The sequence below is a fragment of the Lathyrus oleraceus genome, chromosome 2, assembly GCF_024323335.1.
Source record: "Lathyrus oleraceus cultivar Zhongwan6 chromosome 2, CAAS_Psat_ZW6_1.0, whole genome shotgun sequence".
In the NCBI taxonomy this organism is placed as follows: Eukaryota; Viridiplantae; Streptophyta; class Magnoliopsida; order Fabales; family Fabaceae; genus Lathyrus; species Lathyrus oleraceus.
This window is the reverse complement of record NC_066580.1, coordinates 118702366-118714194: the sequence shown is the minus strand read 5'-3', so window position 1 is coordinate 118714194 and position 11829 is coordinate 118702366. Positions and strand designations below refer to the sequence as shown.

At 40.6% G+C, this 11829-nt stretch overlaps 1 protein-coding gene across 1 annotated transcript; it reads right to left on the bottom strand.

The window, feature by feature from the left end:
• Nucleotides 1-9901: 9901 nt before the first annotated feature.
• Nucleotides 9902-11416, bottom strand: LOC127121219 (uncharacterized; the record flags this gene model as incomplete). Its single annotated transcript, XM_051051789.1, has 2 exons — nt 10895-11416; nt 9902-10807 (listed from the first exon to the last, which is right to left on the bottom strand). Coding segments are annotated over exons 1-2 (1428 nt in total), but the record flags the coding sequence as incomplete, so codon positions are not given.
• Between the last annotated feature and the right edge of the window lie 413 nt (nt 11417-11829).

The following is an 11829-nucleotide window of genomic DNA, read 5'->3' as shown; positions in this document are numbered from 1 at the left end:
ATTGAGAAATGCCTAACAATGTTCACTTCTCCCTTAGGCATATAAGAAGGATTTTTCTTAAAACACGAAAAACAAATTACTTAGAGCGATGGACAATAACAGGAACGTCAACAGCAACCCAATTGTTGCAAGTCTTGCCATGCGTCATAAAGTTGACACAATCTTCGTCTTCATCATCCTCAATCACAACAGCTGAGTGTTGCTCATTACCATTAATGAACCCTCCACTATGGAAACTTGGTTGTACTTCTCCAGTTTTGACATTGAACGACCCTTGTTGAAAACCCAATCCGGCTTTATTCTTGTTCTTGGCAACTTCTATCATACGACCCCATTGGTTTGTACTGCATGCCTCAATAGCTTTCTGAGCATCTTTGAAAGAAGACATGTGTGCCCTGGTTTTCTTTACCTCAGTAATAGACAAGGCTTAGAACAGATTTCCAACCTCATCCTCGGCTTCAACATATGTAAAAGATGACAAATGGCTCACCGAGAGCGATTTCTCTCCACTAACAACGACAAGATTGTCGTTCTTCATAAATTTCAATTTCTGGTGTAGATTAAACGTCACAGCTCCAGCTTCATGAATCCATGGCCTCCCCAATAAGCAGCTATAGGCCGGGTGGATATCCACTACCTAAAAAGTAATTTGGAAATCACTCGGACCTATCTTGACTGGGAGGTTCACTTCTCCAATGACATTTTTGTGAGAACCATCAAACGCTTTAACAATCACGCCACTATACCTCATCGGGGCGCCTTGATAGGAAAGTCTCGATAGAGTTTATTTTGGAAGTACATTCAAAGAAGAACCGATATCGACCAACACATTGGAAAACACATCCTCCTTACAGTTCATTGAAATGTGTAATTCCAGATTGTGATTTATGCCTTCCTCAGAAAGCTCTTCATCACAAAAACTCATATTGTTACAAGAAGTAATGTTAGCCACAATATGGTCAAATTGATCCACAGTAACGTCATGCTCGACATAAGCTTACTCCAACACTTTTTGCAATGCTTCTTTGTGCGCTTCAGAATTCATCAACAGAGATAACACTGAAATCTTCGACGGAGTTTGGAGCAGTTGTTCCACCACATTAAACTCACTCCTCTTGATTAATCGTAGTACCTCATCATCATCATCATTAGGCTTTAGTTTGTTGGATTCACTAGACTAATAAACTGGAGCGCTAACCGGATTCACCACAGGTACATCCACCTTCTTACTGGCTGAAACATCCTCTACTTCCTTTGAAATGACTGAGCCAAACACACGACCACTACGGGTCACCTTTGCAATATTAACTCTATTTACAACAGAATTTATCGTAGGCAATGGAACCTTTTAACCATTCTCCACCATGGTGGCATTATACTGATAAGGAACGGCTTTATCGGATGCATACGGGATGGGACCCGCTAACCATATTACTAACAACGATACCGATCTATTGACATTGTTGCTGCTGCTACTATCAAATTGAATTACTACCCGCTCAGGGGTCTTAAACACTGGCACAATTACATTGACATCAGCTATTTCCCTTGACTGACAAACTTGGATAAGCCCTTCATCCATCAATCTCTAAATGTCCCTCTTGACAATGACACATCCTCGAGGGTTCACGCTACATACCATACAACCATCATGGTCATGTTCACACTGACCGAACATTATCTCTATGAATTGCAACCAAAGATTGTCTGATATGGCGAACATCATAAACCTTATATTCTCCAGGACAACCATCTACCATGTTGACAGAAGCGTTACCATGGGCGGGCAACAAATTAGCTTCCACATTAGGCACACGGTCCTCCAAGGACACCATCCCACTCTTCACAAGTTTTTGTACCTCGTACTTCAACGGCTAACAGTTCTCAATATCATGGTTGGGATCTCCTTGATGAAAGGTACAACAGAGTTCAGGCTTATACCACCATGGAAGTGGCTCGGGAATTTGAGGTGGATTTATTGGTTGAAGTAGGTTCTTGAGAACTAAAGATAGATAGAGTTCGGAATATGACATAGGAATAGGGTCAAAAGAGACCTTCTTCCTCTCGAAGTTTTGTTGTTGTTGTAGTTGGTTCTTTGTTGCGGTTGTTATGGACGTTGTTGTTGTATTGGCACTGATTGATTGTTGGAATTGTTTGAAAATACTGGGATTACTGATGAAACTTGATGTTGATGCTGACGTGGTTGAGGGTTTCTTCTGACATGAGGCCTCCTCTGCCTCCCTACGGACACTGCATTGGTTTCCCCTTCCTTCTTTCTGGAAAAACCACTCCCATACTTCTTGTTGGACGACACCTCTTCCTTAGACAGATGTCCTCACAGACTTTTTTCTCTAACATCATCCCCATGTTTACCATCTCGGTAGAGTCACTAAGGGCACTTGAAATCATGTGCTCGTAATAAAACAAACTCAGGGTCTTCAAAAAAACCTTCGTCATCTCCTTTTCATCCAATGGAGGATTAATCTGAGTAGCAAGTTCCCTCCATCTTTGAGTGTATTCTTTAAACGTCTCCTTATCCTTCTGAGACATAGACCTTAGCTGGTCTCTATCAGGCGCCATATCCATATTATACTTATATTGCTTCACAAAAGCTTCACCCAAATTGTTAAATGTGCGAACACTTGCATTGTCTGGCCCCATATACCATCTCAAAGCAGCATCAGTCAAACTGTCTTGAAAGTAGTGAATCAATAACTTATCATTATCAGTTTGAGTTGACATCTTTTTGGCGTACATAACAAGGTGGCTTAGTGGACAAGTATTTTCCTTATACTTTTCAAAGTCGGGGACTTTGAACTTCATCGGGATTTTCACATTCGGTACTAAGCAAAGTTCAGCAACACTTTTACCAAACAGGTGTTTTCCTCTCAGAGTCTTCAATTCCTTTCGCAGCTCAAGGAATTGATCCTTCATTTAATCCATTTTCTCGTAAACATCTGGGCCCTCAGACGTCTCAGAATGGTAGACGAGGTCCTCAACACGAGGCAAGGTATGAACAACTGGAGGTGGCACTGACATGACCGAGCTAGATGCCGGCATAGAAGCAAATGTGGGTGCAAACCCTTCAGGCGTGAAATTTGGTGGCATCCCCCATGGGAATCCAGCAGGCATAGTTGGACCGGATTGAGTAGCAGCAACAGGCATGGTCGAGGTAGCAACCTCGAAAATAACAGTCCTCTAGGGAGGAGTTGCGGGAGTTGGTGAAGACTGATTATGCGCAGCAAGAACAGACTCCATCATGGCAGTCAGTCGGGAAATTTCATTCTTCAGCTCTTTGTTCTCTTGTTCCAAATGTTCCATAATTCTGGGTTAAGTGACACGATTGTCGTATCGATGAGTCAGCTTGGCTGAAGCACAAAAGAATAACTGATAAGACATTTGGCTGAAGAAAACCTGTTATGCAAATGATGCATGAAATGCAATGTTTTTTTTATTTCAAGGATCATATAAAGTTCTATTTGCAAATATTTACATAATAACAATAGTAATAATTTTATTGACCATAAAAATCTATTTTATTCATATAATTTGGAAGGATTACACTGAGTACAATTTCAGAAACCAAAGTACAAATACAAGAGAAAAGGAAACTAATCATCCTAAGGATCCCCTAGCAACAGTGTCAGATGATCTGACTGTTGGTGCGTACTTCCTTCGGGTACGTCGGATCTCGATCTCAAAAGATGTATGCATCTGAGCCATCTCAAGAACTAACTAATCAACAATCTTCTTCCAAGCACTAGAAGGATGAGGCATACGAGAGGAAGAGGGATTCTCTGGCTTTCTCTGTCTCTTCACTGCTCGATCTTCAAGAAGTTTAATAAGCACATCTTTGTCCTTTGACTCAAGCTGCAAGTCTTCCTGCTTTCGGCTCAAAGCATGGTACCGCTCTTCCCACATATCTCTCTCTTTCTTCATCTTGGCGAGTGCGCCTTCCAACTCCTCTACATCTTGGTTATGGAGAGTTAATGACTCAGCCACAACCAAAGACATAGGTCTCTCACATGCATACGACATCTTCAATTCCAAAGCTCTCTTCTTCACCCAAGTAGTGTAAGCTTCCAAAGCTACACAGTTGCATGGACCAAGCTCAGATCTTCCTTTCCTAAGCACATTATGCCAAGCATGCACCATATTTCTCTTTAAATGTTGGGGATCTTTACCCTCTTGATAGAAAAGACCTTCTAACTGAGTGTTATTAGGCTTGTCTCTCAAGGGGAACCCAAGTTGACGATGAGCCAAAGCAGGGTTGTAGTTGATTCCTCCTTGTGTACCAATGAGGGGAACATTAGAGAATTCACCATAACTATCAACAATGTAGACACTACTCAATTCAAAATCATATCAAACAATGTCATCATTGGTAAGATTCATAAGTCTCTGAGACCACCGTAGACATTTCTTGTTCTCCACGAAAGCAGGCGTCTGAGGCAAGTGCGAAATAAACCACTTGTACATAATAGGAACACGGCACACAATATTCCCACCACCTTTAGAATTCCTCAAATGCAAAGAGAAATACATATCACCCAACAGAGTAAGCAGAGGATTCCAAATCAAGAAGATTCTAATGGCGTTAACATCAACAAACTTGTCAATGTTAGGGAACAAATCTAAACCTTAGATGAGTAACACAAAGATGGCTTCAAAAGCGTCCACACTACCGGCTTGAGAAAAGACAGTAGCTTTCCCTTTGAGAAACTCAGAAGTCAACCCAAAAAGTCCTCCTTTCTTCACCCAATGAGCCTTAATCTTAGACTTCTTCAGATGAAGAGCTTCAGCTATAAGATGAGATCCGGGAATCTCCTCCAATCCACTAAAAAGCACCTTGTCAGAAACAGGTATTCCCAAGATATGGGCATACTCCTCTAACGTAGGCATGAGCTGATAATCGGGAAAAGTGAAGCAACGGTAGAGAGGATCATAAAACTGAACCAACACACTCAAGAATCCTTCAACCACATCAGTAGATAACACAGAAAAAAACTTCCCATGATGTTGCTTGAAGTCCAAGGGATCTAATACAAAGGATGACAACTTCCTTAGCTCTTTCAAATCAGGACATCTGAAACTGTACTTCCTAGTGTTCCTTCGTCCATAATCCATGGTATGGAAATATTTTCCAATAAATCCTTAGTTCCTTGAAGTTATTTTTCGTGTGATGAATGTCATGATGCGCATGAATGCATGAATGCAACAATCACAAATAAGGGATCACACACAAGGCAAACAGACAAAGGTCAAAGGATGAATCAAGTCATTATCAAGATCAATCATCCATTTTGGTAGATTATGGTTTTTGTAACACCCTTCTAAAATTCCCCAAATATTTAATTAGAATAACAATATATCAATCAGAGTAATACGCAATTAAGGGTGTCACACAATCATTTCACACCATTCATCATAATAACTGTCATGCTCTTTTATTATATCAAAACATAAAGCATTGCAAAATACGCAGCGGATAGAGATCAAATCGATCATTCAACACATGTAACACATTACATGAGAATTATTCAACAAGGTGAAACATCCCGTCCCGATGTTACATCTATCAGAGCATGACCCACTAAGGAGACTACACTAGACCCCAAGCACTAGCTTCTACTCAATCACTGCTCGTTACCTGAAAAATAGTTGTAAGGGTGAGTTCCTCAATCGATATGATAAGCATTATAAAATATCATGTCATGTTAAGTAATTTGACACATTAATCACCCTAATCACATCACACATTCAGTAACGGCACATCAACTCAAACGTCATACTCAATATCCACACAAGCACCACTGCTCAATTAAATTAAATACTCATACAACAAACTAACAAAATGCAACTCTAATGAGACTCGACTCGTCATGCATGTGGTACCATTTTGGAGTAAAACTCCCAACTTAAAATTTGCCAATTTAACGAGGCATCAAGGCTTAAGCCTTCAACTTTCAACTTTTGCCAATCCAGGCCAACATGGTGTGAGCAAAGCTCCGACTTAATGCGTATGAATTCCGACAACATGATAACAATAGCAACACAACAATGTCTTCAACATAATCAACTTATAATCAACTTTGACATACACGACTTTAAATTCCGACAACAGGATAATAAATGCAACACAACAATGTTTTCAACATAATCAACTTATAATCAACTTTGACATCAACTAAGTACTATATAATTCCATTCCAAAACGTACACAAGATTCAATTATCAATTTTTTCTCTTTTCCCACAGTGTTAACCGGTTAACGCCCTGGGTTAACCGGTTAACGCAGACAGAACACGCTTTCTGGCAAAACTCAACAGTGTTAACCGGTTAACGCCCTGGGTTAACCAGTTAACGCAGACAGAACAGCAATATTTCCACAACTCACAACAGTGTTAACCGGTTAACGCCCTGGGTTAACCGGTTAACGCAAGACAGAAAGCTGTTCCTGCGCTAACACGAAGCAGAATGCAGAATTCTTCGCATTTTCCGCCGTTGGAGGACTTCCGGACCTCCGATTCCAATTCCGTAAAAAGCGATACGCTCGGGGAATCACGACTCACACAATTACCGATTCAATCACAGCTTAAACACAGTTTATTCATCACAAATTTTCAGCACTCATCATCCCAATTAGGGTCAATTCAACGGTTTATCACTACCCATTACATGTTAATCTATAATACCCATTAAACGACGATAAACCCCCCTTACCTGAATTAATCCGGCAGCCTTTAGCTTCAAGCTCTTCTCTTCTCCAACCTTTGCTCTCTTGCTCTTCCTCTTTGCCCTTCCTCCCTTTTCAGCCGCTTCTCTGCTTTCACGTAAAACCCTTTTTACCAAAAAATGGAACTCTTTTCCTTATTCCAACTTATATACTCCAATAATAAAAATCCAATAATATTATTCCAATAATAATAATAATCCAATAATTCCAATTATTTAATTAAATTAATAAATATAATATTAACTTAAATTAAATAATTATTTTATTTTTATCGGGGTGTTACAACTCTCCCCCACTAAAAGAGTTTTCGTCCTCGAAAACATACCTCAAGCGAATAGCTCCGGATGAGACTCCTTCATCTGACTCTCAAGTTCCCATGTCATGCTTTCGTCCGCAGCTCCCAACCAAACGACTTTAACCAACACAATCTCTTTTCCTCGAAGAGTCTTTGTTTCACGATCTTCAACTCGTACAGGCTTTGTCTCCATTGTTAAATTATCCCGCACTTGCACATCATCTATACTAACCACATGAGACGGATCTGAGACATACTTCCGAAGCTGCGACACATGGAATACATCATGCAAATTCGAAAGATTAGGTGGTAATGCCATCCGATAAGCAACTTTTCCAACCCGTTCTAAGATTTGATACGGACCAATGAAGCGAGGAGTGAGCTTTTTAGACTTCAAAGCCCTCCCAACACCGGTCACAGGCGTGACTCTCAAAAACACATGGTCACCAGCTTGAAATTCTAATTCCTTCTTCCGCTTGTCATGGTAACTCTTCTGCCTACTCTGAGAAGCTTTCATCTTCTCTCGGATAAACTTCACTTTCTCGGTAGTTTCTCGAACTAACTCTGGTCCAAGTACTACACCCTCACCAGATTCGTGCCAACACAACGGAGTTCTACATCTACGACCATACAATGCTTCAAAAGGCGCCATTCCGACACTAGAATGGTAACTATTATTATATGTGAACTCGATCAATGGAAGATAAGTGTCCCACGAACCTCCTCGTTCAAGAACACAAGCTCTCAGTAAATCCTCCAATGACTGAATAGTTCTCTCTGTTTGGCCATCAGTTTGAGGATGATATGCCGAACTCAACCTCAACTTAGAGCCCAACGAATCTTGCAGACTTTTCCAAAATCCCGATGTAAACCTCGGATCTCTGTCCGACACAATACACAGAGGAACACCATGCAACTTTACAATTACTCGGATGTAAATCTCTGCCAACTTCGCAATTGGGTAAGTGATGTTAATAGGTATGAAGTGAGCCGACTTTGTGAGCCTATCAACGATCACCCAAATCGAATCATGCCCTCTTAAAGTAGCAGGCAGCCCCGTTACAAAGTCCATAGAAATGCTATCCCATTTCCATTCTGGAACTTCCAACGGTTGCATCAACCCAGCAGGCTTCTGATGCTCAATCTTCGACTTCTGACAAGTTAAGCATGCATACACAAAACGAGCCACATCTTCTTTCATTCCGGGCCACCAAAATATTTTCTTCAAATCCTGATACATTTTAGTAGCTCCTGGATGAATACTCAAACTGCTTCTATGACCCTCTTCTAGAATGCTTCTTTTCAAAATCGCGTCATCAGGAATACAAATTCTTTCCCCTAATTTTAGCACACCTCTCGCATCAATCTTAAAGTCACTCTTCTCTGATTGACCACAACGATTAAGGATATCTACTAATTTCACATCCAATTTCTGTGCCTCTCGGATACTATCCATAAAATCATTATTAATCTTTAGCATTCCTAGCATTACGCTCTGCGGGGTTACTTCGCAAACCAAACTCATATCACGAAATTGCTCAATTAATTCCAACTCCTTAATCATCATTGCCGACACATGCAAGGTCTTTCTACTTAAAGCATCGGCCACAACATTTGCTTTTCCTGGATAATAATTCAAACCGAAATCATAATCCTTAAGCAATTCTAACCACCTACGTTGTCTCATGTTCAGCTCTTTCTGATCAAATAGATACTTTAAACTTTTATGATCGCTGAAAACTTCAAATCTGGAACCATAAAGGTAATGCCTCCAGATTTTTTAGCACAAACACCACAGCAGCAAGTTCAAGATCATGCGTAGGATAGTTCTTTTCATGAATTCTTAACTGTCGCGACGCATAAGCAATTACTTTATTATTTTGCATGAGCACACCTCCCAAGCCCATCAATGAAGCATCACAGTAGATTGTAAACGGTTCCTCCGGATTTGGCAAAGTCAAAACCGGCGTCGACGTCAATCTCCTTTTTAATTCATTAAAACTCTCTTCACACTGAACATCCCACACGAAAGATTTACCCTTACAAGTTAATTTAGTCAACGGAAGTGCTAACTTAGAAAATCCTTCAATAAACCTTCTATAATATCCAGCTAACCCCAAAAAGCTTCTAATCTCGGTAACCGACTTAGGAGTCTCCCATTGCAATACAGCTTCTACCTTGGAAGGATCTACAGCAATACCTTTTCCTGAAATTACATGGCCGAGAAAACTGACTTCTCTTAACCAAAATTCACACTTGGACAGCTTCGCATACAATTTCTTATCTTTCAAAACATCCAACACTAATCTCAAATGTTCCTTGTGCTCTTCTTCGGACTTAGAGTAAATCAAAATATCATCAATAAATACTACCACAAAATGATCCAGATAAGTATGGAAAATACGATTCATGTATTCCATAAATACTCCCGGCGCATTAGTCACACCGAAAGGCATCACAGAATACTCATAATGTCCATACCGAGTTCTGAACGCTGTCTTCTGGATGTCTTCATCTTTCACTTTGATCTGATGATAGCCCGATCTCAAATCAATTTTACTGAACACACAAGCACCCACTAATTGATCCATCAAATCATCTATTCTCGGTAGTGGATACTTATTCTTGATCGTTACTTTATTCAATTGTCTATAATCGATACAAAGCCTCATACTACCATCCTTCTTCTTTACTAGCAACACTGGAGCTCCCCACGGTGACACACTTGGTCTTATAAACTTCTTCTCAAGTAAGTCTTCCAATTGCTTCTTTAATTCACACAATTCAGATGCCGACATTCTATACGGTGCCATCGAAACAGGCCTAGTACTAGGCACCAGATCAATAGTAAATTTAACTTCCCTCTCTGGCGGCACACTAGGAATTTCATCAGGAAAAACTTCAGGGAATTCTTTCACCACTAACAGTTCCTCTATCTTAGCTTTACTCTCAACCGACAACGTCGCCATCAAAGAAAACATCTGAGCTCCCTCTTTCATCAATTTTCGCAATTCTCTGAAAGGTAATAAGTCAACTCCTTCCTCTTCAGGAGTGGAAAACCTCACCGACTTATGATGACAATTTATATGAACATAATTATACTCCAACCAGTTCATACCAAGAATTACATCCATCCCACTCAACGGCAAACATACTAAATCAACATAGAAATCTTTATCGAAGATCGACAAAGGACAATTTAAACACACCAAGGAAGTAGTTATTGATCCCTTAGCTGGGGTCTCAACAATCAATTCACCATCCAAAGCGGACAATTTTAAACCCAGTCTTCGAGCACAGTTAGCAGAAATAAAACAGTGTGTAGCACCGGTATCAATAATAGTAATTAAAGGAGTACCATTTATGAAACATGTACCTCGGATAAGTCTGTCCTCACTGGAGGTTTGAGTTCCGGTCAATGCGAACACCTTTCCAGTTTGAGATTTCTTTGGCTTCTGACACTGACTTCCAATATGCCCTTCTTCGCCACAATTAAAACAAATCATTTCCTTGTGCTTGCAATCAGCTATTGCATGGCCAGTCTTACCACAGCGAAAACACCTCTTTACTTCAGCAGTGCATACATTACTCTTATGACCAGCCTGACCACATTTGAAGCAAACTATACCAGCAGGAGCACCTCCCCTACTAGTCCTCTGAGCCGGAGCAGCTCCTTGTTTCCCTTTTTCCACTGGAGCATCATACGGCTTGCCACGATTTTGATGTTGCTTGCCCCTGTGGTCACTGACAATCTTGTAATGAGCATTATTGTCTTCTTCAAATATCCTGCAGCTATCCACCAATTCAGTAAAAATGCGTATCTTCTGATACCCAACAGCCTTCTTAATTTCAGAGAGCAGTCCGTTCTCAAACTTGATGCACTTTGAAAATTCAGCACCAACACCAGTGTAATGAGGATAAAATTTGGACAACTCCATAAATTTTGCAGCATAATCAGTGACAGACAAGTTTCCTTGCTTCAGCTCAAGGAACTCAATTTCTTTCTTACCACGGACATCCTCCGGATAATACTTTCTCATGAATTCCCTACGGAATACATCCCAAGTAATGACTTCACCTGCCACGGTCAACCCCTCGTGAGTCTCTAGCCACCAGTCATCAGCTTCGACTGCTAGCATGTGAGTACCATACCGAACCTTCTGAGCTGGAGTGCAATCCATAACACGGAAGATTCTCTCGATCTCTTTCAACCATCCCAAGGCCGCATCTGGATCATGCTTCCCTTTAAACACCGGCGGATTCTCTCTTTGAAAAGTCGCCAAGCTACGTGATCCAGCATCTCCACCAGCATTTGGCAAGTTCTGCACAGCTTGTGCCATCGCTTGCATTGCGGCAGCCATTGCAGCGTCATTCCTTCCAGCCATTTCAACTTATCACCACAACACAACTTAAAAGTTAGATTAGTAACAATACACAATTGTTAGACAGTAACGACACGACAACTGGCCGGACAGACCGACCTGCTCTGAAACCACTAATGTAACACCCTTCTAAAATTCCCCAAATATTTAATTAGAATAACAATATATCAATCAGAGTAATACGCAATTAAGGGTGTCACACAATCATTTCACACCATTCATCATAATAACTGTCATGCTCTTTTATTATATCAAAACATAAAGCATTGCAAAATACGCAGCGGATAGAGATCAAATTGATCATTCAACACATGTAACACATTACATGAGAATTATTCAGCAAGGTGAAACATCCCGTCCCGATGTTACATCTATCAGAGCATGACCCACTAAGGAGACTACACTAGACCCCAAGC